At 35.1% G+C, this 26,752-nt stretch overlaps 2 protein-coding genes and 1 non-coding gene across 3 annotated transcripts; 1 reads left to right on the top strand and 2 right to left on the bottom strand.

Annotated features, from left to right (window-relative positions):
* Positions 1 to 587: 587 nt before the first annotated feature.
* On the top strand, positions 588 to 11,547 carry LOC122092826 (thioredoxin O2, mitochondrial-like). Its single transcript, XM_042663118.1, has 7 exons — positions 588 to 881; positions 972 to 1,037; positions 1,146 to 1,196; positions 1,286 to 1,365; positions 2,032 to 2,076; positions 9,759 to 9,853; positions 11,322 to 11,547. The coding sequence occupies exons 1-7, from the start codon at positions 644 to 646 to the stop codon at positions 11,329 to 11,331; spliced, it is 585 nt and encodes a 194-aa protein (XP_042519052.1). The 5' UTR covers positions 588 to 643; the 3' UTR covers positions 11,332 to 11,547.
* A 1,895-nt stretch (positions 11,548 to 13,442) lies between these two features.
* Positions 13,443 to 13,515, bottom strand: TRNAE-CUC. Its single transcript has one exon. It is a non-coding gene; the product is annotated as a tRNA-Glu (tRNA).
* An 11,489-nt stretch (positions 13,516 to 25,004) lies between these two features.
* LOC122093889 (protein RGF1 INDUCIBLE TRANSCRIPTION FACTOR 1-like) lies at positions 25,005 to 26,463 on the bottom strand. The gene is made up of 4 exons (XM_042664434.1): positions 26,452 to 26,463; positions 26,172 to 26,246; positions 25,877 to 26,017; positions 25,005 to 25,592 (listed from the first exon to the last, which is right to left on the bottom strand). The coding sequence occupies exons 1-4, from the start codon at positions 26,461 to 26,463 to the stop codon at positions 25,266 to 25,268; spliced, it is 555 nt and encodes a 184-aa protein (XP_042520368.1). The 3' UTR covers positions 25,005 to 25,265.
* Positions 26,464 to 26,752: the final 289 nt, after the last annotated feature.

The raw sequence follows: 26,752 nt of genomic DNA, 5'->3' as shown, positions 1-26,752 counted from the left end.
ACCAAAATTGAACCATATGAAACCAATAGAAAAAATCATTGATCAAAAGGTTAATGATAGATGAACTGATTATCCATTAATTTCATTATTAGTGAAAATATTTTTTATTGCATTGGGTATTGTTACAAATCAATGAATATGAGGTTATGAATAGGATAATTACTTTGTAAATATAACAATGCTTCCATTGATCACTTTGTTCAATATACAAATTAGTTGGGTAGATAAATGAATGACTTGATAGTAAAGTTAATTTTTTTATTTCATTATTAGTTATATTTTTAGTAATTAATCAATCATCAAATATTAGTTGTCTTTCCCTTACAATTTATAACACAAATACATAATCAATTTCCTATTTATTATTGATAGTTGTTTATTTGTTCAATTTGGGAAGATGATTTAAAGTGTTTTTATCAAATTTTCACTCCAAAAACCAAACCGATCTAAATCGGTATCAAAACAAAATTGAAATTCCTTAATGGTTTGATTTTGATCTCCCTCATTCTTAGACCAAAATCAAATCGAACCGAACCGACCGTTTGACACCCATAGACATTTCTCCCCATAAGAAGGGCTTTGGAAGATCATTGTAGGGCTTTGAAACCTTTTGTAAATTGTAAGAGCAAACAGAAATACAAGTATGGCCAGAAACTCGCTTCTCCGCCCTTCTGTCTTTCGCTCTCTCCTATGCCACCAAAGACCATCGCCAACACAAGCCTTCTCTTCAAACCCTTCCTTTCATTCCTTCCCTAACTACTTCCCAACAAACCCAGACACAGTTTCCCCTCCGTTGCCTTCCAAGTCCTCCTCCTCCATTGACACCTCTCGCCAATTCTCAAACTTCCATCGCCCTTGCCGATCCTTTTCTTCATCCACCGGTATTTAAAAATTACATTTTGGTTCCCTTTCAAATGAATTCGTTGAGTACAAATCTTTTATTCTTTGCTAAGCCCATGAAGTAATTTCAGGTCCTTCGAACATTGTTGTTGTTAAATCCCCAGAAGAGTTCAGCAATTCATTTCAGAAGGTTCAAGGTAATGGCATTCTCTCCCCCGCACTCGCACCCTTCATGGTTTTTTAGTTTGATTTATGAGGTATTTTATCATTTCTCATCTATCTGTTAATGGTCTTTCTTGTCATAGATGATCGCTTGCCTGCAATTCTCTACTTCACGGCAACCTGGTGTGGTCCTTGTAAGATTCCTGAACTTATTTTATAGAATTTTGATTTTGATTTTGATTTTGATTTTTCATGTTTTTTGATGCAAGGTTTTCTTTTGTAGGCAAGTTAATATCTCCTGTCATTGAAGAGCTGAGCAAAAAATTCCCACATGTCACGACGTATAAGATTGATATTGATATTGTAAGAAAGACTGGTATTTATTTTAGCAAATTATTCTTGAAATAGATCCTATGTGAATTTGGCCCAACATTTGAACAGTTGTTGAAATGGGTGAAATATTGAAGGATTGAGTCAGGAAACCTGATTTATATCTTTGATGTTAAAACCAAGAAGGTATTAGGATTTAGGAGTCTGATGCTTTTGCCACATGCATTGGTAGCTGACAGTTTTAAGAACACCGTCTTGGTGAAAGATATACTTGTATAGTTGTATGCATTAGAACTGAACACATAAGTTAGATGCACCCATGCACCTCTTGCTTACCATTAGATTGTTGCAGCCCCAGACATGCATACAGTGATACGGAGGGGAAAAGAGAGGGGTTTTTTTTTTTTTTTTGTGGGGGGGGATATCATGGAGAACCTAGAAAATATAAAACTGTATTAAATTGTGTTCCTCGTTGAATTAACACCGAGTGCTTGTCAATGTTCGTTAGCTGATCATTTGGTGGAGGAGATGACTATCCATATGAATCTCAAGCTATTCACTTATCATTGTTTGTGTGTCCTGCTGTTGCTTGTTTATTTCAAGGTTGTAAATGGTTGTTTCATTCCCCTCCCCAAAAAACAATATTTTCTGACTATTTAGGATAGAAGTTGTCTTATATTAAAATTTTGTCTTTTGCAGGAGGGCCTTGGGGATGCATTAAGCAAATTAAAGATTTACTCTGTGGTAAACAACTTGATCTTGACTTTCACTGTGTGTAAAATCACGTTATTTTCTTTTATCAACATTAAAATAAAGTCTTATATCTATTGCTCAAGTTAGTTTTTGAATTTGTATCATTTATTAATTTATTATTGTCATACCTTCGTAGGGCAAATCTACAATGTTTCAAAATAATAGGCATTTTCAGGGACGCAAATTTATAAACAGAGATATTTGTCTTTGCACCTCTGTAGCAATTTAGCTCCCAATTCTCCATTGGATGGAGTTAATGCTTTCAAGATTCAAATACTTGACCCAACATGAACTAACAGAGTGAAGAATCTAGTTCTTCTCTTACATTCATATATGAAGTAATCTAGATACTTATATACTTATTCATGAAGTATTAGAAATAGCTCAAAGCTAAAGATATAAAAATCTAACTATGTAGGACTTGTATTTGGCTTTTGTTATTATACGAATATATGATGCTCCTCTGCTATCCAAAAGTTAAAGGGGTGCTAGTAGCGCGTCAAGTATTGATGCAGTTGTACTTTCTAGTTGATGGCTGTACTTAGTGGCAATTTTCATTCTTGATGTGATTCTACTTACAAATCTAGTTACCTGTTTTCCTTTGAACATTATATTGTGTTCGAGAGGCACAAAACAAGGTCTTGGCAGGGTCTTGGTGTTGGTTTAGTTTTAGCAATTAGTAGGATACATTTTAGGGTAATGGATACTTGTTAGATTTATTCTCTGTATCTGGAAGATTCTTTTAGTTGTTAAATGATCTATTTACCTCCTCCATTCGCCTTAGAAGTTGAGTTGGTCAATTTTTTTTTTGTGTAATATACTTTTATGGAAACCTAGAGTTCAGAAGCTATCACCTTGCACCATTGGCTGCCTTTGTTTATCATGGAATGGGGAAAAAAAAATACCCTTACCACAGTCAAAATTAAGTTTTACAAGTAGGTATACAAATGATGGGCAGGCACTCCCCCTATTGTACTTGATTTAGTTTCGCATATTCCTAAAGGTATATGTGGGATGACCTACAAGTTACAACAAAAAGTTCAAGCATTTTCTGTTACCAAGCTTGTTTGAAGTGGATGTGTCAAAGCTACCAAGAGGTTTATTTTAATTGCTTTAATTATAAAAGAACCTGAAGAGTTAATTTATTGTAAACACCTAATTCAATGAACTGCAGTGCACATTCATTCTAGATTTCTGCTGAAGCATGGTGAAGTTTCCCCTTGACCATGATCTTCTTCTGGATTTTGTTTTTCCAGAACATCAGTAGTGCAAGTGATGAGCTGGCATATGATGTTCTGTTGGAATTCATTGGATCAGGGAAGGCATGGGACTTGGACGTCTATGGTATTTATAGTATGAAAATTAAATCATTTGAGGGAGAGATTTTACCTGGAATAGTGGAAAGGATGCTTTTGAGTACTGTTTGGTTGGCTCAGAGGAATTATGAGACTTGAAGATAGAGGAGCTTTGTGTCAAGGATCTTAGGTGTTGGAATGCTGCTTACCTCATAAAGTTGCTGTGGAGGTTTGTGTGTGAAATTCTATGTCTATGAAGACAGGTTGTAGTTTCTAAACATATGATGTCCAACAAATGGGATATTGGAGCAGATTACAACACATACAGTAATGCATTGGAAGGCTATATGACTACCTTTTAAATGAATCCAGCGGTGATGTGTGGCATCAGCCAAATAACCACCTTTTAAGTATTGGTACCAACGTAAATTGTAAAACCAAAACTACCTATTCTAACTATTATTATAGATTGTATCCCACCAAATCTCAATAAGCCATTCAACACAAACAGTCACAAACTTCTCTGGAGAACACAAGGTCCCCCAGGGGGTCCCATAAATCTCTAGTTAACAATCTCGAAGCAGTGCCATAGAAATTTTCCGTGCTGTTCTTGCAATGGAAGTGAAAGAACACTAACATTTATGCTACAGTGCACTATATGAGATTAATATCATCACATCCATGGTATGTATACACGCTTTGGAATCTCACCAAATTAGGGTCCAATTGGTTTTTGATGGACCACATTAAACCTTTAATATCTGTTAATTGATTCAACATGCTTAATGAACCTTATAACCTATGTTTTAAAGCCTAAACCAGTCACCAAAATGAATCACTGTAGAACCCCTGCTCCAGCAAGATTTAAGTTGCCTAGAAAATGTTTTGAATAAACTAACCTAACCCATTCAATATGCTAGAATTACGACTTCATTTAACAGTCATTCGGTTACCATAACTGAAAGGTACCATGAAATAGTCCTGCTCTGATTCTTTAAATATTGCTTTCTTGAACTGTGTTTAGTTTAAAGGTTAAGACTGGAAAGGGAGAATTTGATTCTTGTAGCTGAATCCAAGTAGTTGGATCTGGCTTTGGTTGAGTTGGGTTTAAGGATTGGTATGTACAAGGATGTACAGCCAACTAGATTAGTCTATCAAACAAGTTTCTATTCACTGTCACTAGTAGAGAATTGCTTTCCATTCTTTTTCTTGTCTTCTTTTTTCCTTTGTTTTAAGGCCCTCTTTGATATAATCTCTATTTCAAAATTTCATTTATTTCTTGAATAAGTCAATAAATAGGTAGAAAATGAAATTTTTTGGTTGTATTAATTGAAAATAATTTCAAGGACAAGAAATCCATTTGGTAATCCACTTTTGAAATAGATTCTTTCTGTTTATGGTATTCTTCTTCCTTCACCACATTCAGGCATATCACTTTGAGGTTGGAACTGAGGAGAGATCATAGATGATGGTTATCTCGCTTTACATGGGAACTTGCACAGGGTCCTCAATGTTCCCCGCTGATGGCTAATGCCAACTCCCATTTCCCTCAAAGATTTCAGATTCTCATCTGCAAGTGAACAAAAGCCTTTTCTTGCCTCTATGCCATCACTACTGCTGCCGGTGTCACCATCGATGCCACTACCTGATCTGATGTGGCCATTCCTAATCCTAATCCTAACCCTAACCCTAACCCTAACCCTAACCCTAACTCTATCCCTGATTCAAAGCAAGAGGAAGCTGTTGTAGACAGTGATTGCTCCAAACAAAGCCACCAATCCACTGAAACTGCTCAGCCCCAATCCCATCCAACTCTCTACACAAGAATGAACCGAAAAGATGGAGTTACAATTAATTAGACAATTGACTGGCCATAACTCACTGGATTTCTCAAATTCAGAAGTGATGGAGTGGTTGAGAACAAGTTTCCACCAAATCCATTTAGTGATTTGCTGAATATGCTTGACTAATCAAAGGAGGCTGTATTCTTCCGAAAAGCTGGAACAGTCTGTCCAAAAGCAGGGCCTGTTTGCCCAAGTGAAGGTGTGGTAGGATGGAACAATTTGGTTGACTTGGTGTTACCAAAATTCAAACCAGAACCACAAGTTGAAGTTCCAGGAGCAGAAGCATAACCAAAGATTGAGGAAGACGACCCAGGCTTATATCCGACTCTCACCAGTCACCACTTACGGTAGGGGTGGGGGTTGCAGAGGGGGGGTGGGGGTGGGGGTGGGAGTTGTGGAGGGGAGTGGCTCACAGTAGGGGGAGGCAGGGGTGAGATGGTGGTGGTGGCATTGATGGTGCCTCGGGCTGGGACTCCCGTTTGTTGCTGGAGCGTCGAAGAAGATGGCATGCAATGGTTTTTCTTACAAGAAAACTTAGTTTTCTTACCATCGCGGCGAGATTTGGGTTGGTGACTGCGAGAATTGTGTAAATTTCCTCCGGTCAGCTAAACCAGTTCACCTAGTCAATGCAAACAAATAGTTGGAAGAGGAGTAGTGGGGGTCAAGAGAGATGAGGGATTTTTTGCTTTCATTTCTTTTTAAGCATGTCAAATGGCACATTCACCTCAATCTGTGCCATTATGAAGGCGTGCTCATTAACATTTTAGCATGAAATAGGCTGAAGTGATTTCAGACTATGAAATTGAAATCTGGCTCTTCAACTATTTCAAGATTTCTATTTAAATTGATTTCAAACATCTCTGAAATTAGGTGCAAAAATCATGCCAAACAGCATGAAATATAAATGACCCCTAGAAATTGTAACAGAAACCACACCAAAGAAGGCTAAAAACCAGGTTTATAGCTGTCTAAAGTTTCAGCACAGAAAAAATCTAAGCTGACAAATAAAAAACAAAAAACAAAAATTCAAGCATATCAATTGTAGTGAATGTTTGTCCACATCATGGATACTTTAAATGCAATGATGTACCTGCATTGATAACATTCGATAACTCATATCCACTTATGATTACCGATAAGGGAGGGGAATTACGGTAATGAAAAGAAAATTGAAGCAATATAGAGAAAAAAACACAAAGATATGGAGCTTTAAACTTGAAATAGCTTTTATTAAGCTACCAAAAGTCAATTGCCACTCGACTACTTGCTAGCCATAACAGGATCTGACGATAGTAGTTTTCAGAATCCTACCCACAACAGGATCGTAGAAGTGCACAACCAGCAGAACAAAGTCCACGATATCTCTCAAACCATATTTCTGATCAGCCTCATATTACCAAAAATACTAGGTCTCCCTAGGCCCTTCAACTCCTCAAATTTTAACTCATCATCAAAACTAACAACATATCCTCTGCTCATTATATGGAACATGATAGATAAAACTCATCTTTATCCTGTATAGGACTTAAAACCCCTAATATGTAGGCTTAGATTTGGCTCATTACAATAATGGTGAACTCAAAAGTATTAAGCTCATGACCCTGATATAATCCATTGGGCGCCAAATGAAGCTTAACTTAAACCAAACTGTGAAAAAAACTAACTCTCCAAACTCAAAACAACGGGTCCATCATCTCTAATTGGTGGGATTTTTGCATCAGCTCTCCTTGGCTTGAGAAAACTCGACCTTGATTTTTGTAGAGTCTGTGGATCATTTGTGTGATGAATATCCATCTGCAGCACCCAGCAGTATTCTGACAGCTCATGGATGTTTGGAATGTAGTCTTTTGAGATCTTGAGCTTATTTTGAAAGAATTTTGGTGGCATGACGATTCTAGCAGCCTTTGAATCAATATCAACTGTGAATATCATATCCATACTCATAGAGTCCTCAACTTTGGGAGCCTTCTGATTGAAGAAATGAGGCATGCACTTCATGTCTTCAATAACAAAATCATGAATGTTGACAATTTCCTCTAGAGTTTTCTTGACCACTACCTCATCTTTCATTATTTCAGTTTTGTCTGCTTTGATCTCTTCAATGTAGACCTCTTCAGTGGAATCTTCAACTTGTTCTTCCATTTTTTTTAAGCTTAAAGTGTTGTCTCTTCTTTAACATCACAGTTCACTATGATCACTTCAGCTCTGTCTTCAACTTCATGCTCTTTTTCTTTGTTTGGTGCTCTCTCAATTTCCTTTAGTAATGTAAGTTTGAGTCTAGCCTTTGGTTTAACATTGTTAGTGTCAGACTTCTGACCATCTCCAACTTGCAAACTGAAATTTATAGACAGCTGCTTCAAGTTCTCTTCAGCTTTAAATGTCTTTTGGTGGTAATGTTGTCGACAGGAGAGCTTTTTTTGGATATTTTCTGGTAGGTATTTGTTCTTCAACTTGTGCTTCATTTCTTCCCAAGTCCTAGGTTCAAGGATTAAAGTATCGTTATCGGTCACCTTATCGGTCGGCCAAAATTAAGATACGTATTGGAGGGTATCGTATCATATCGGAGATACGCTAAAGATACACACATAAATGTATAAGAAACACTTTTTTAAACACTTTTGCATAAAAAAAATTGTTAAAAAAATCTATTGATAACATGTATTATGCATAAACATGAAATTGAGGGTATCGCACTAAGAATTCAAGATTTGTAGTTGTCCCATAAATGTAAAATTCTTGTTCCCAACCTTGATTCCACTTTAGTTAGAGAGAAATATGCACCCCTCAAAAAATTATGTTTTTTTCCTGAAAAATTATATATCTTGGCCATTATATGACCGTAGCGCACTGTATCGGTACACACCAATATGTACCGATACTCATCGATACGATCAATACATACCGAAACGTACATTTCATCTCGATTTTATATTTTTCATAGAGTATCGGTACTTATTGTATTGCATTGGTGTGTATCGGTGATGTATCAGTGCATATTGGTATGTATCGTAGGATATATATCGATACGAAAGGATATTAAAAATTCCTTGTATCGTATCGGTCGGCTAAATTTAAGATACGTATCAGAGGGTATCATATCGGTATCGGAGATACTTTAAACCATGCGTACACTTGTGCCTTTTAACTTTGAACCTCTCTTCATGGATTCTCTACCATTCTTTAGCTCAACCAATCAATCACAAGTGAGCAAATCTAAGCTTCCGCTCCTCTATCAAGTTGTACCAGTCCAATTACTCTAGAGGATAAGCATAGTTTTCACAATGTCTAGGCGAACCAAGACGGTCAAGGGGGGTCAAAAACTAAGGTGACATCAACAAGGCACCCATATAGAAAAAGCCACATGGATGCCTAGGCGATGCCTTGAAAAATATGAATCTAATTAATCAAAGAATACAAATGGTTCCTTTTGTTTAGCAAAGTAAGGAACTTCTGGATTCACCTTCTTTGTGGTAATGTCAGTTCTACGAGGTGCATAATATATAGGTGCAAAATCAATATGGTGCACTATCCTAGTCATTCCTTAGGTCAACTGTTTCAACATCTCAATCACATGTGCATTAGGATCAAGGGTCAACTGCTTTAATATCTCAATAACTTATGCATTAGAATCAAGGGTCTGGTTTAGGGTACTAGAGTTACACTCAGCCATGGCTCTGATACTAATTTGGCGAATTTAATCTAACCAAAGCAATCTCTTGTCCAGCAGTAGCATCATAGATTTTTCCCCCGTCTTTAAAATCAATGCTCCACCATAGCATTACTTAGATCTTCATTCACAGTTATCCTGAAAAATAAAGTGCAAAATATCAGAAAGAAACCAGTCAATAGAAACAAAGATAGCCTTTAAGAACATTGCACATTATGACTGTCAGGGCAGAGTAGATATCAAAAGGCTTACAGAGAAAGATGTAATCATTTATCGTTGATTCAGTAATAGATCAGAGGGAGATGTGCTCATCCATGCTCGATTCTTCTTGTCTGGTTGACCTTTCATCGTTGTGCGGGTGAAATCATGGCACACCCCACATGAGATTTGAAATTCTAATGCTCACACATGATTTAGAATCTGCCTAAATAAGAGGTCAAATTTGTTCACTGAAATTCCAGATTTCAAATCGCACCTTCCATTTGGTATGCAAATGATGGATTCAGGTTATGGTGATTTAAAATCATGTGTCCCAAATCAAATTATGCAATCCAAATGTACCCTTATTCTAGATTGTGGTCTGTACCGTAATTTTTAGTTTTCCGTCACTTAACTAGGTAATGCAGCCTGCCATTTACCAAAGAAAGAACAAAAAGTTATTTAACTGCCTGGTTATCGCATGGTTACTGCATAGGAGACCTTTTTATTTTGGTTCTTGTTGTTATTTTGAGAATACAGATTATTAATGCCTTTAAACTAGCTGGAGGTAAACCAAAGAAGAAGTCTGGTTATGATCAGAAGTGGCTAAGCTTTCACCATTTGGATATTCATAGTTTGCTTACAATACCTCAACATGGATTTTTGCAGCCAACATTCTACTTCTTCCAGAATGGGACAAAGGCTACTGAAGTAATTGGTGCTGATACTGCAAGTTTGAAGGCTACGATGGAAGATCTCTATAAGTAATCATTAAGCTTTCTCTTTTGAATTTGGCATTTTACAATGTGGAAATGCATACACTGACATGAAAACACTCTCTTTTATTTATTTATTTATTTATTTGGGGGTGGGCGTGGGCGTGGGGGTGGGGGAGGATACTCAATGGCTTTCTAGAAAAAAAATTAAATGAATGAAATTTGTAGGAAATGGTCCATGGCCAATTATAGGCTATTGATCTGTTCTGATTTTTTTTGTTGCACCGGCACTCTTTAAAGCTATTTGACTCCAACTCCGAACCCCTGAAATAGAATCCTACCTTCATCCGGAAGTACAATTGATTGGGTAGGTGCCATTGTTCCAATTAGATATATTTGACCAGAATATTTTTTGGGCAGAATCATTGACGTGTGTTCCAAAACCCTGGGATGTGTAGTGCACGTTGATTTTGTAGGCTTTCATCAATGGTATGAAATAATTATAGTTACTCTGTTCTGTATATAGCTAAGCGACACAGTGAGAGGTGAAACCGGGTGAACCTTTAAATAGATACATATGGACTGTTTTTGAAGAATTGATGCATTGGGGGGGGGGGGGGACTGGAAGAAATCAGTAACACCCCTGAGGAGACCTATCCCTCACTGTTTGTCTAGTTAATTACATGTAACTCTGTTTTAATTCTAACTACTTGTATAAGAGACTAAAAGCTGAAATAAGTACGATTTAATGCTAATTAACCATTAACTCTTCATGAAGACTCCTTGACTATTTGCATCACCATGGAAGGCAGCTACAAGATCTTAGAAGACACTCTTGGACCTGCTGTCTGGGTTTCCAAAAATTCTGTTGAGTGGCTCTAGCTTATTGTATTGGGCTTTTGGTATTCTTCGGCCTGGTTCATGCTGAACTGGTTGTGCTTATGTCACTAAGGACTCGTGCACTGGTGAAAATAGGGGCTTTGGAGCAGGGTGGATGGTGTTCATACTCGATCCAAAAGCTTAAACTATGAGGTTGAGAGGCCCAACTGGTATATGAAGGCATCTAAGGTCCAAAGTTTTCCAATATGGGGCTGTTCCCTACACTATTCCTTGTGTTGCACCCCTTTTGGGTGGCAGTACATGTGGCATGTGCAACCCCTCTTTTGGGTGATCATATATTGATATTTAATTAGGATGGTACTTTGATACCATGTTGAAGTATCTAATCCAAAAGCTTAAGCTACTATGGAGAGACCCAACTGGTATATGAAGGCATCCAATATCCCAAAGTTTTCATACGTGGGAATTATATTTTTTTCGTGACAAGTAGAATGTAAACGTAGACAAGAAATACTGTTTATATATTTAATGCTTAATATGTTTTCATATGTGATGGGAGGTGGGGGACCAAAAAAATAAAGGATAAACTTGACTCAGACATACCTGCAGCTTAATTTGGAATATGCTTCCACTCATACATGCACAAATTTTGAGTGTTTTCTTGTCTGTTTTGCAGGAAGGAGTAGGCCAAGTTGGAGATTGGCACACATACTTTGGTTGGAGGAATGCATTTCCAGGGAAGATGAGTTGTTGTGAGGACAACCTGGTACAAAAAATGGAAAAAGAAATAATTAGAAAGATACAAAAATGTTGGTTTACATGAAGTTTTCTGTACTTGTTTTCTGGAATGCACAAGCATTTATATGGTTATTTTCACCCTCAAAAAATTTTGTTTGTTCTAATATTCTGGAGTCTATGTGTCTCTAAATGTCAGCTGAGAGAAGGGGAAAAATAATTGTGGTATATATCTTTTGATACATATAGTTATGCTGAGGTTGTACAGCCCCTGGGGACCACAATGCATCTCCCCCAATGTAGCCTAGCTCAAGAAAATCCACTTTTATTGTGCATCAGGGTGCAAGTTGTAGCCTGCATCTTCAAGTACAACTTGCACAGCCTGTTCGATTTTAGCCTGGTAGAGGGTTGAGTCATGCAGGAAAACACCAGTGCATGACACAGCTTTTCTCTCTAGCTTGCAGCTGGATCCGGCTCTACTACGCACAAGAGGCGGCATCCCAGATTCAATGCCATGGAGTTCCTTGTCAAGAAACCCAACACACAGGCATGCGCTTCAAGGTGCTCTAGGACATTGGCTCTGAGCTGCTCTCTTGTGCGCAGTAGAGGAGCCCTTTGATTGGTGGATTTGGTTGCAGATGAGAGAGAGAGAGAGTCTTATTGTTATAGGTCGTCGGCTTCATTCATAGAAACCTTTTCTAATGAGTAGTTTCTATGAAGCCCAACTCTTCTGGGCTAACAATTTACAAAGGATTCAAGGGAGGGAAGGAAATCTACATATGACCACAGTTGATGAGATTTAGATTTTGTCACCAGTTGCCACTTGGCATACATGGATGGATTTAGATGGGTCTTAGGTCCATGTGATAGATAATATTATACCCATTTAATAGGTCAAGTTTCAAATTGCAACAAATAAGGGAAATTAAAAAGTGTGTTTCAAAGACTTGCTAAGTTAAATTAAAAAGTGTGAAAAAGTCTTGCTAAGTTATAAGAATGTCATTTCACCGTAATGGAATCTAGAGGTAGTGGGATGGACACACTGATAGGTATATAGAACTTATAAGCATCTTTTGATTGCCTTCAGTATTATTTCCTATAATTCTTCAAATCAGGGTAGAGGGATTTTCAGAAGAATTTGAAAGTGACTAATAAGTTTGTCATTATCAAAAGTTATAACTGTTTTTAGTACACATAAGAAATGATAGGGTTAGTCAATGGTGATTTGATTTGGGTCACGACACCTCAAAAAGCATTTGAACTAGGTTTGAATCACTTTGACAGCACTTTTGAGGCCCTTCACAACAGGATTAATTTGGCTTTATAGTTAATTTTATTAATTATCCGGTTTAATGATTGTGGGGTTGACCGGGGGAAATAGACCCTCGGTAGTACACACACACACACACGAAAAAAAAAGACGACTGTTTACCATTGAAGGGAAAAAAATGTGCTTTAATAGAAGGGGGAAAAAAAAGTTAAAAAATATTTGACACGTTAAGTTTCATTAATTTTATGTTATTATACTGACTAAAAAAACAAGCAAACACAAATGAAAAACATGAAACCAAGTTAGTCGAAAAAAGATTAGAAAATCAATTGAAATAAGTCTATATATGAATATGACCCACTTAAGATTCGATAGTTTGGTTAAAACCCGATTTTTTCATTCAATCCTTAGGCTATTTATAGGATATTACAGACATATAAACCCTGACACGTGTCTATGGACACGACAAAAACAACTTACACAAAGAACAAGAAAATAAGATAATGACAGGCCACTACTCTTTATCTTACCACTGACAAAATACAAAATACAAAATTCAAATACATACCGACTGTCAATACATCGATATTACAATCATAATTGGGCGATCACAGTGCAAACCAAAACTAAGGTAAGGAGAGTTGAGGCTACAGTGGACGTAAAATTGGAGAAACTTGGGAACATGTGTGGAATCCAAAATAATTTGTTGGATACAGTACGAAGCCTCTTCTAATTTTTTGAATTTTCTTTTTCCTACAAAAAAATTTAAAAAGTAAAAAACCCAAAAATAAATTCCGTTGCCGGGACTTGAACCCGGGTCTCTCGGGTGAGAGCCGAGTATCCTAACCAACTAGACTACAACGGATGATTGAGATTTATATATACAATTATTTATTATAACAAATAAAATTATATTAAAAATAACAAAATGGGCAGTTTAAAAGACTCTTTAATTGAAAAATTAACTTATAAAACCAGCTAGACCCGAAATTATTAAAACCCATTTTTTTTCTGGTACGATTGAAAAAAAGAAAGGGTCATGCAGGAGCTCGCAATAGAGATTCAAGAATCAGACTCGATTCAACCAAAATTGGTCAAGTCTGATCCTGATTTCTGCTTATTTGGAACCATGATCCACGTGTCAATTCCTGATCAATCCAACCCAACTCAATTTTGATCCTATTAATATCCACCAAGACCGACCCGAATCCAAATTCAACTCTTTGGAACCTTGAACCGCAACCGACATGAATCTGAAACCTTAGCTCATTTGAGATTGGAATTGACAAGATGAAATTTTGAAGTTCCCAAAGCCACCTATACACTATATAGGAACAGTAGACATATGAAGCCTAAGAGTCTAAGGAATGGATAAAGACAAGTCCCAATGGTCAAAGAAACGGACAATGATTCAGGACTGAAATACCTGATGTTGTTGGGTCGTTCTCTCCTGCATTGTTAAGAGGACACAGAGAGTGACAAACTTGTCTATTTAACTTTGATACAAAAGGAAACCATAGTAGGGCCAAGAGATCTCTAACCCTTTTCCTCCTCCTCCTCCTTCTTCTCCTTCTCCTTCTCCAATTTAAAACACTCCTTGCTTGTCTTTTTCATCTCACTAAGCTTACACCATTTACCTTATTTACAGCTGAGGGGAAAAAGCAAGTGGCCCTAGCAATGGTCAAAAGAGGTTGGAAAACTGGAAACAACCCTTTAAATAGAAATAGAAAGAGGGGGATGGGGATGGGGATGGGGATGGGGATTGGGGAAGGGGTTGGTTTTCTCTGCTTATCATTTAAGCCACCACTTGCAAAGCCTGACATGGGAAGAGGTAGGATAGGGATGGATGCTGTGAGAACTGAGAAGGGTTGATGAGACTAAACCCTGCCAACCCTTATCTTCCTTAAGGACCCCATTTACTCAGATTTTGCAGGTCTCATAGTCTTACTTTCCAGCTTTAAAGACCAAATCAATCATTGGCAACTTGAATTCTGGCATTCTATTTTGGAGATTGGGATCTCACCTTTACTCCCCTTAGTCCCTTACTGTAAGACCCCTTTAGCCTAATGCAGCAAAAAAAAATTTCACCACCCATAATTGAAGTGTTTGGAGTATTGATCAAGGTTATAGGTATCATTATCGTTATTGATGTCCATATTGATCGTCGTTAAATAGATATTAATATGACACAAAAAATGATTGGAGTTCATAAGCAAATAATCGCATGCATAACGTAAGGATTTACGTGTTTCAATAAGACTACCTATGTCCATAGAATGGTACTATTAGGTGGATAAAGCCTACTCCCAATCTTTAGTGTACTTTGTGAGTTTAGATTTGTTATTATTTTCTCTTGGGTGGAAATCATTGTTAGATATGGGAGTAGAATTAAGACAAAGGACTAATACGAGAGGAAGACAAAGATGAGAAGAAGCAAAAAGGCTACATTATACTATATATCAGCCATCAAATTTTTATTACCACAGCATGGATGGATGGATCCATGTGAGAAATGATTTATATCTTTCTTATTAGTAGAACCTTTGGCCTAAAATTAGTAAATAAAGTGCTAAAAAATGCCCTTTTTACTTTAGCCATATTTATCGAGATGGTCTGAGTGAAAAACTTGTCAAGGAGATTCAAATACTTGAAAACACTTACCAGATTGAATGATGTTCAAATTTTGTGGATAGATAGACCAAGGTCCTCTATATATCTAATTTCAATCCAAATGAAGTTCATCAAATGAGAAAAATAAAGATTCGAAAATCTAGAGATCGACTATGAAAAGTTGCATGGACATGTAATACTATGGACAATTAAAAAAAAAAAAAAAAAAAATATATATATATATATATAAGAATATATGGACATATATGGGTGAATTAAATAAGAGACTAAACTTCCACGTGAATAATCCGTAAAATGTAACTAACCCAATAAATTTTTCAAACTAATATAAAAGCTTATCAAGAAGGACCATCCAATTGAAATTTTTTCTTTGAATTTTTATATTTTTCCTCTTGTTTGGTACAATTGATCATTTTTGTAAGAAAAAAGATTTTCACTACAACAACATACATGCAAATTCCTACATAGATTCTACAATCTATCTCCTCATTATAACCCACTCTTTATTAGATGACCGATTTTCCACCCTCATTGATGGAAAACTGCACTCTGATGTTTAAATGATCTCTCTCTTTTTTTTTTTTTTTCCTCTTTTATTTATTTAATTTTGAACATTTTAAGCCACTCTGATTACTCTTTTCAACTTTGTAGTTGAAATTTCAATAGATAACTGCAGGATCATCTGTCACACTAAACTAACAATTTGTTACCAGATGTCAGGCACAGAGTGTCATGCTTCACTAGGAATGGAAACAAATGACTTGTTTGTAGATAGCATTAAGGTAGGAAAATATTCAAGAAATTGAAAAGAAAATCTGGAAAGATCCCCTCTCTAGACAGGCCTTCCAAACCCAAGAACTAAAGCACAAGTAGCAGAAGGAAGTTGCCAAAAAAAAAAAGTAGCAGAAGGAAGGGCCATCCAACTTTATGTTATGTTTTATCAAAAAAAACTTTATGTTATGTCAAGTCAAGTGTCAAACTTGGAAAAGATTTGATTTTCATATGTGAATTATAACGAAATCCAAAGAGTCAAAACCAACATTGAAAGGTCATGAATTAATTTTCCTTGGAGCTCAATGGTTCTCAATTTTAATGGTAATTGGAAAAAAGAAATCAATGGCTTAGATAGAAAAAAAAAAAAAAAAGTAAAAGGTTTTATGCACGATCATGTATACATACATATTGGTGCCTACATTCTTTAGATGAGGAGAAAGAGGGATGTGTAATTACACTTTTACACCCTATTTTCATCCAAAGTTGAAACGTGAGTTGAGTACCTTCATGTTTTACCTTTTTTTTTTTTTTTTTTTTCTGCTAAAGATGGGTATCCAGGCCTTCAGCCTGATTATTTCCGCGGATCCATACTAACCCCATAACCGCATGAATCGAATCATATTAAGGTTGAATGAGAACCATTCAGCTTTCACTGAAAACAGTGAAGATCACAACTAGGTGGTCAGATAGAATTCCTCTAAATGTATATGTACAAAAACATCAATCAAACCCATTTATTTGATATTATCAAAAGGAAATATTATCATTTATCTAAGACTAGAGAATTCATTGATGTTAAGATGGAGTCAAAAAATTAGCAAGCTATTTAATAAAACTTAGGTATTAATTATAAGACGTATGGTCATAAACATAGTAGAAAAAAAAAATTAGCTTCTAACTTTATTATTTCTTTACGTAAATTTATTTTTATTCTTTTCTTTACCGAATTTTTTTTTTTCCTACAAATGATAATGTATAGGTGTAATATAACACTACTATTTTGGAGAAAAAAAATATAAGTTTCATATTATTTTCATTAGAATGAATAGGACATAATCATTTCTCCTGTGTCTTAAATTCTAAAATTTTACAGGCCTAGTTTCTGCTAGTATGTACCCTAAAACTAGCATGATCATGCATCTACTATATTGCCAAGTAGGCAAAGAATGGGTCAATGAGACCTATTGCAAGATTATGCAATGGGATAATATCTAGACTGTGAGTGACAAATTGATGGTGTTTAATTTGCTCAATCAATCATCTTTCTCTATTCTTTGGAGAATATCTCATATTATCGGAGACCGTAGGTTCCTTTGTCTCAAAATTGGTCAAGTTGTTTTCAGCCACACCTATAGGGAAGGAAAATTTGTGACTGATTCTCTTGCTTCTGCTAGAGTGCATACTCAACGCTCTTCCTTTTGGAATTTTGATCCTCCTAAGTTTTATTTCTTTTCCTTTGTATTTGGATGCTTGTGGGACCTTGTTTCCAGGTTATTGTTAATATAATCCTGTTATTATCCCCCCAAAAAAAAACCTATCAAAGAAATAATTAAATTAAGAAAAACTTCATTGCGACCAAAATGGTGAATTAGGAAATTGTAACTTTATTTTTTTTTTTTCTCAACAACTAAGATAACATATATGTCTTTATTTCCGAGTGCATTAAATAACTTTCAAATTTTTTAAAATCCTTTTATATCATACATAAAATACTATATTCAATAAATTTTGGGAAAATAAAATAAAAGACAATTAAAAAAAGATTACAATTTCTTGGTTCACATCATTGTTGATAACAGGTTAAACTCCTATGAACCAGGTCTAATGAACATACATATCCAACGACTCGACTCAAGACTAAGAACAGCCAGAGAGAGAGAGAGAGAGAGAGGCTACGTTAGTTAAGCATTTTTTATACAATAAAGGGAAACCCATCTTCAAAGAGAATAACAGGAGATTAAGCTTGATTCAGTCAATTCAGTTTGTTGAAAACTACTATTATATCATGTGAATCTCAAACTTTACATTATAAATTACAGAAAGGGAAAGAGAGAATTCAAACGGTCAAGCTAATGTACTATCTCAAGAGACTTTTTGAGCATCTATGGTATTGCATGTTGGGTAAAAGAATACTTTCTCTTCCTAGTTCCTACCAATGAAGACAGGCTTTCGTTTTGGTACAATAAGAAATCTGAAGAAGAATAGAATGGTAGCTGGCTAGGTTTTCATATAACCGTATATGTTGTTGTGTAAGCCAGTAGTACTAGTTTTAGTACTACTTACCTTTCAGTAACTTAATTGTTTTTGACTGATTAATTTGGACGTTTCTATATCTATAATTCAATGGTAATCGTCTTGACATGAACCATTATGTGGTTGTCATTAAAAGAGTTCCTAAAGACTGACTATTGATGGGAAACATGACATCAACATTGCATAAAACCAGAAGCAATTCAAAGATGAAAACAATATTCTTTGACCAAGTTATATATAGGGGCCCTTAAAATAAAAAATGTTGGAATTATTGCTAGAGTGGATGATGATCATAGTTAATTTAAAAAAAAATAAAAAAATTTCAAAAAAGGGGACCAAAGGATAATGCTCAACTATGATGACACATCATATGGATTTTGATAATGTTTTCCCCATATAGATTCTATTAGCAATGGCATTGTCATTACAAGTTTAATTAGCATATGATATGTCTAAGAGTAGTTTAATTAAATCGATATGCCTCTATATTTTTATGCACCAAATAGGCGTAGATATTGTAAGATAATAATGATTTTTCGATAATTTGACGAAAATCCCTACTCTTATCAGTAAAAAATTGATTTTAGAGTCATCACCTAACTCAGGGTTTATGATCCATAAAAAGTATAGTTGAGACTCCATTCTTAAACCTATAGGGTATGAGAGATTAATCAATTCATATCACGTTAAGGAGTTAGGAAGGAGTTAGGCATCCAATCACATGGTTAAACCAGTATTTTCTTTATTTGAATAATAAATATATTAATTAAATACTAAAATAATTTAGCAAACAATTCAATGACAAAACTATAAAATGTATATTTGGCTAATGAAGAATTACATACTTAAATGAAAGTTAAAAGAAACTAAAATATTATCCTAAACTAAATCTAAACACATGCTAAACATTATTATAGCAAAAATACCAGTAAGAATGACCTAATAAGGCTTAAAAGTAAACTAGGACCAAATTAAAGAAAATTATATGTATTTATAAATATATTTCAAGTTGATAGAAAAAATATTCTTAATTACCTAACATACCATTATATACAAAAAAAAGTATAAACCTAACGTATTTGAAATAACAAATTTAAAAGTTAAACTATGTATCATATTCTAATACTAAGAATCAAACTTTATAAAAATGATTAAAAAAATCAAAATAACCTCAACTGATTATAAATTTCAAAAGTAAAATTTGTGTTTGCATTTATGGACAATTCCAAATGCCCCTTCTTTGAATTAATGCTGATGAATTGGAGTCAGACAATTTTGATTTATTCTATTGATCCCATCAATTCTAATCAAAATTTTAAAGGGATTGTTTGAATAGCACTTCTATAGATGTAACTTTCTTTTGATTACACATTGTCTTATTCTTTAAATCTATTATTAAGTACAAGATAAAAAAAAAATTAAAAAATATTTAAAAATGATTTTTCATTTTCAAAAATTACGACAGATTTTGAATACATATATACGAAATGGTAATTAAGATGTTTCCCTCCTTAAAAAAAAAATATATAAGAAATAGGCTAGATATGCCGCCGATATACCCATAGTTGTATCTCTCTCTCCTCCTCCCCTTGAAAAGTCCCCTTTACTCTCCATCTTAATCCTCCCATTGGTTGAACTGCTGACTCTAAAAAAAAAACCGATGGTATACCTAACCTCTATCATACTATAAAGGTAAATAATAATAATAATAATAATAATAATAAAATTAAAAATTAAAATATATATATATTAGAAACTATTTGATATGGACATAGGTATCAATAAAATACCATTTTCAAAGCATGTCACCTTGAAATCATTCATAATGTCTCCTCGATATTTTTAGAATATAAAACTGAAAACTCTCAGTTTTTTCCTCCCTCTTACTCCATATAAAAATCAGTTCTCTTGCAAATAAAATTCAATAGTTTTTTCCTCCCTTTTACTCCATATAAAAATCAATTCTCTTGCAAATAAAATTCCATCTCATCTTGAGTTTTGAGCTGATTAGAATTAGTGATGAGCTGGTGACTTCTGCTGAGGCAGAAATTCTGGAACAAAGGCATTAAAAGACTCTGGCTGGTTTTATATCCTCTCTTCATCAGATGGAGATAGGGTGGGGGAGGAGGATCTTAGGCTTAGCTAAGCCTACATGGTTGATGAACCAATAATCCCACAGAGAAAATTGGGAAGGAGTGCCAACCAATCCATTTCCATCTTAAAGAATCTTTGCCTGAACTAAAATCCTAAATGAGTTAAGAGTTTCGAGGTTGAGTTATGAATAAAGCAATCAGAAGGAAACACAATGGAAAGTTTTTACAAGTTACAAAGTTGTTGACAGAAGTAGGCGACACCTTTTTCAAGAGATGAGTGAAACTTATATATAACAGAGAAGTACAAACAGCCACCTTAATCACTAACCCAACACATAAAAAAATTGTAGAGACACTGAGACACCTCCTTTTTTCGACTTCCTCAAACTTATTCCTCCTTGAAGGGCGAGGTCATCTCTCTCTCTCTCTCTCTCTACATTGAGACACTCATTCAACCCCATAATATGCTATTGCAGTATTGCAGTATTGCAGTATTGCAGTATTGCTTACCCTTCTCTCCCTTTCTCTCTCCCTATATGTGCTTGTGCTACAATGGAAGATTTTTCTTTTTTGCTAAACATTGGAAGACTCATTCAACCCCATAATATGCCACTGCAACTCCTGCATGGGGCTTTCTATGGAGCCCATGATGGAAACCATGCCAATAATCTTTCTCTTTCTCTCTCTATATGTATATCTCTCTAAATTTGAGCTATATATATATATATATATTGATGTTCTGCCACTTGTTGACAAAGTATAGTGCATGACAACACAGCTATTCTCCAATCATGCCAGGTTTGACTATATTTTTGTCTCAAAATCTCAGTTGAAGAGGTGAAGTGGGGTTGGTAGGGTATATATATTAATGTATGTGACATCCCATGTGAAGTGATCTGACTCACCTGGTCTATTTTGGGGCCCTGATCACATGAAATGAATATATATACCATGCACCAAATGGCATCTAAGTAAAGGTCCTTTACATTGCACCTAAGAAAGGCAAAGGCCCTTTTATCCTGCAATTCTTTACAGAGGATTCACCTCTTGGGTTCCATTCCATAAATTTAATTAAAAAATATATAATTTAAAATTACATTTCTATGGTTGTGCTTCATGTAAAGCTGTGAAAAAAGTTTTTTTTTTTTCCAAAATTCTTCAGATGCAGAGACTGGAAAGACTCCTTGCTGCCCTTCTCTTCCTTTTGTGGAAACTGTAGTCAAGCCTCCAATAAAATAGGGTCTAAGGATTGATACACATAAGCTTTCATGTGTAAGAATCTTATTTGTATATATAACACATAGTCTCTTCCTGTATTAAAAAAAAAGGGTTAGTTCTGACCAGAAAAGCAATTATGTTTATGTAATAAATAGTGTTTCTCTTTTCTTCTGATTGTAGCTTTATCTGCTATAGAACTTAGAACAAAGCAATGGCACAACTAATGGAAGCATATGGAACAAGGAAGGATAATAGTTTTCATAGTTCTTGGTAGCTACTGCTTTCTGCTTTCAACATGTGGCAACCAATTAATTGGGTAACCTATTAATAATAGAGAAATATTTTTCTATTAACACTGTTTGTTTGATTTAGAGTACAAACCATGGAAAAAGAAAATTATCAACTATAATCATTATTAAAGAAATTTTTTTGTTCAATGCACTTTTTCTTTTTTTTCCGCAAAAATAATCGTATTAGCGGAAAGAAGAAATAATGTGGTCCAAACTTGACTCCTAAACTAAAACATAAATATGGAAGATGATTTTCTAAGCAAGGGACATATTGGGAGTGCACCATAAGGTGCAATAAAATGACATCATACATTGGCAATGAAGTCATTTCATGTGAGAATAAAGATTGATAAAGAAGGTGCTAGCATACTGTGCTCCAGCAGTCCAGAAAACCTTTACCCTATATATACATAAGAAATCTTCCTCTTATGATCCTTGAAAAAATAATAAGGAAAATTGTATAGTTTGAAAAAGAGCCAATCTATGTTTGAAAAATCATCAAACTAGTGAAGATTTCCCTCCATTTTGATGAAACAAAGTAACTAAAGATGATCATGTAATTCATCCGGAAAAAAAAAAATTGTTAATCCATGTAAGTAAGCATGTGTGGTAATGGATTGACAATTATATATATATATATATATATGTAGGTGCTCCACACTAGTTCAAATTGAAGATAATTTCAAAATAAAAAGAAAATCTTAGTCTAAAAGATGAATAATAAGTGTTTTTAAGAGATTTTAAAATTTTGATCATAATAAAATTTAGGATATATTGATTTTGATGCTTGATTATCAAGTCTAAGGAGGAGTTAGACGAATATTTTCAGAAATTGCCTCAAAGATACTTTTTTGGGGTCTTGGAGATGATCTACTATCCAAGCCTTTGGATAAAAAAAATTTGGGGGATTCTTAAGTATGAATTCTATAATCTCCTTATAATCCTATATTTTGAGAATCCCAAGCTAACCTAGATCTACACATTGTGAGTCTGGCCAAGTAAGGGTGAGTGCATGGAGATTGATCCCTTACTCAATTCTGAGTTTTCAAACCTATGTTCTGAATCATCCTCCAAACCATGCAATCTTAGAAACTCAAGACCAAAGCTTCTATAAGAATGACAAAGTGGTGCCAATAGCCAACTCATCTCGAGGAACTAGCTTAGTTGGCAAGGATCAATACTACAAATAAAGAGGTGACAAATTCAACTCTCCTCGACCTAGATTTTCGACTATCCATTTACATTCTTAACTTAGAAATCGAATTCAAAATATTGACTACACATTTATATCCCTACTTTCCGCTTCGACATATTTTGGTGGCGACCTGAATGAAAAGTTTTCTGAGACCTGTGATGGAAGCAGAGGGATTAGAATCCGGTATGATTTAACCGGATTGACCGCAACCGATGGGTCGACCCGCAACTTGGAGTATATAATGCATTGTTGTTTTGTTGAGAAAGTCGTTTTGTATTTTGGGAGGTTTTTTGAGCTACAGTTTCAAGGTGAGTTTTTTCGTCGCTGTTTGGGTGTAATCTCTTTTCTACATAGTGAAACATCTTCTTCTTTGTCCGAGGACGTAGCACACCACACCGGTGTGTGAACTTCGTTAAATTTCTATGTTGTGTGGATCTATTGTCTATTTATTTTCGTATTTCTAGGTGTTTACTCTAACATCATTGCATATACAACCTTACACTTTATCTCCCCCCTACGTACACCTCTAAGATTCTGCTATATCTAATATGCGCCATGGTATTCAGGATGTCTGAAAATTACAATTTTCTTAGAAAAAGAAATAAAATTAAACCTCGTTACAATTGCAGAGTTTGTGTTTTGCTGTTGTCATGTTTGGGTATCTCGAGAAGCCTCTCTCAGACAATTACTTAGTTTTGGGAATTGATATTTGTTGTTTTCAAACAATTTCATAAGATAATAACCCCCATTTTAAAACTATGGAATAGGGCTCTTCTTCCCGTAAAACAGTAAAACACTTTCCCCCATCCCAAACAAATCCTCAAACATTATCAGTTTATGCTTGTCTTTAATTTATTAACTTACAAACTTTTAATTTTGGGTATCAATTTAGAATCGAAATTGAAAATAGAAATAGAAATCAAAATCAAGACCCATATACGAGTATAAAAAAACTTAATAAAATCAAAATCAATTTGATTCGACATGGATAGAATTTTTGAAAATTATTCAGTTTCAATTAAGTTCATGGATTTAGGAATCATTATCAAATCAGCTATGGCCAATGCCAATATGACAATGATCGATAATATGAACTAAATCCCTGATTCAATTTCAATTTCTACATTTTGTGTCCTGAATCAAACTAAAAAAATCAGAATTGAACCAATTCATACCCTTACTTAGTGTCAATGATGAATTAATTCTACCCAAAAAAAATGTGCGGATTAATTGAAATAATTATTCCTAATTAAAACTTTGAATTATTACTAGAAACCATTGATCAGTTGACCAGTGTCAAATCATCAATCATTCATTTCATTCAGATTGTACCAATCGTTGATCATTGTACTTTTTCAGGTCCCACCATTGATTCCAATCTGAATTTGAAAATTTGAAGAATGGGTTTCTGAACCCATCTCTCTACCATGGAGATGGGTCCCATTTGTGTCCAAAAACCATCCAATCCATTCCATTCCACTGACCAGTGACCCAAAAGAAAGAAAAAGGCAACATGGTACAAAAGAAGCCCATAAAATGCAAGGTCCACAGACTCACAGTTTTTTTTTTTTTTTTTTTTTTTTTTAATAAGAAAAGAGCCTGTCTGCTTGCGTGTGTCTACGCTCAGACATGAAAAGATGACACTGCCCACCACCCAAAATGCCTATGTGTGGCCTCCCATTCGCTTACGTGCTGACACAGTGGCCTCACAAGCGGGCTGGGAATATATACTCAAAGTGTAATGTGCTTAGCCCTAGATGGAACAGATCATAGCAAAGAGGATTCAGGTAATCAATTCAACCCCAAATGATTGAAACAGATGTTACTAGTGAATATCAAATCGACAAAAGAATAAAAAGAGAAGTAGATGAAGGCCACCACAAAACCATAGATTAAAGAGTTAAACTGGTTTTATGCTATATATCATATATATTTACTTGCAAATTCCACTACATTCATACAAAATTGATGGCTCCCGATGGCCACCAGAGGGTGTCTGTAACAGAATCGCTCCGAGAAGAAGGCGAAATGCCTCAATACAGTAAATATATATTCATCATCTTCATAAGATAATCCTAATAGTAAGCAACATATAGTGCATATTTAATATCAGTAATTAAGGAGCTTCTCAAGTTTATTTTTGAATTTCCAAATTGTTCAATTAAGAAAGAGGAGATCTATGAGGAGCACCCTTTCTCCTACTCAATGAGAGAACAATGCCAGGGAGGAAACCACTCCCTTTCTTCTTCTTCTTCACCACCTCAGAATTCTGTGAGATGCCTGAGCTTCCTATAGTGTCACTTGAGCAAGATGAGCCCTTCAACTGTAATGGGTCCTCTAGAATGAAGTTAGGGGTGATTTGGCCATCATCAAGAAGATCAGAGCCATCCATTGGTAGTCCCTCGAATTGTGATGCCGCGAAATCAGATTCATTGAATCGGTATAGGATGCTCGAAAGATCTCCCCCCTGAAACACCATGTGATCGACCTGCATCATCGATTCCATTTTCAAGACTATCGATAAGTAAACTATGAACTAAGCACTGCTCATATACACAATTGGGTATGGTAGAGAAACACCTTAGTAATATGACAATGCATTGTTAGTATTTTATCAATTTAATTAAATCATTCCTTAAGAAGTAAATGGATAGTAAGTAATGCTTCATAGGGTGTGGGAGAATTGTGAAGTGAAAAAGACTCAGCACATCTCATCTCAGTCTTCAGTGTCCTAAAGAAGTAATGAATGAGGAGTGGTAAGTTGAAGTGGACCTTGCATGAAAGAGAACAGAAATGGAATGGCTCTTGGAGTATTCTGTCACAAGTGAGGCAGATGTTGGCAGAGCCCTTACAAGGCCTTGACTGAGGCCTCTGATTCAAGAATATTACTTTGGCACTGTTTATGGTGTAAGGCTGTCACAATACACAAAGGCATCAAATTAACTATGAGTGATAACTAACACAGCTTTCTCTATCTCATTTTATAAACAACTACTACTACTACTACTACTAATAATAATAATAATAATAGGCATTTTACATAAAGGAAAAATTTTCAAAAAATTACCTGAATATAAGAGCAATCAATAAGCTTCTCAAGATCATCCAATCGGACGACATCGTGGTAGACATATCGTCTCACCTACCATAAGATGATTCAATTATCACCATCTGATACTTGGAATTGTCATAGAAAATAGCCACAGATGTTTAATAAAATCACCACAACTAAGCAAAGGTTTACTGAATTAACTAAGGAAATGAAAACAGATGTTGTAGTTCAACTTAATACCCAGAATAGTTACAGGCTTAGAGTATCTTAATAGTGGGTAATTTGGTAATTTTACCGAGGTGAACATTACCTTAAATTGAAGAAAAGAGGGGAAAACAATCAATAATACCATATTATTTGTCTTTAAGAATAAGAAAAAAGAAAAAGAGAACATTTTAATTTTTTTTTTTTTTCTTTTTAATTGGGTCAAACTTTCACTTTTCTTGAAAGCTACAGGTCAGGAAGCAGAAAAATACAAAAGGAAAATTTCTAAAAAGGGAAAGAAAGTAGAAACCAAACTAAGAACGGAGGGAATCAGGGAAACAGAATAAGACTTCCATAAGACAAAGGAGGGATCCGGGGGGGGGGGGGGGGGG

The sequence above is a fragment of the Macadamia integrifolia genome, chromosome 11 (assembly GCF_013358625.1).
Source record: "Macadamia integrifolia cultivar HAES 741 chromosome 11, SCU_Mint_v3, whole genome shotgun sequence".
Lineage (NCBI taxonomy): Eukaryota > Viridiplantae > Streptophyta > Magnoliopsida > Proteales > Proteaceae > Macadamia > Macadamia integrifolia.
The sequence above is the reverse complement of the archived record's forward strand: the minus strand, read 5'-3'. Positions and strand labels throughout refer to the sequence as shown.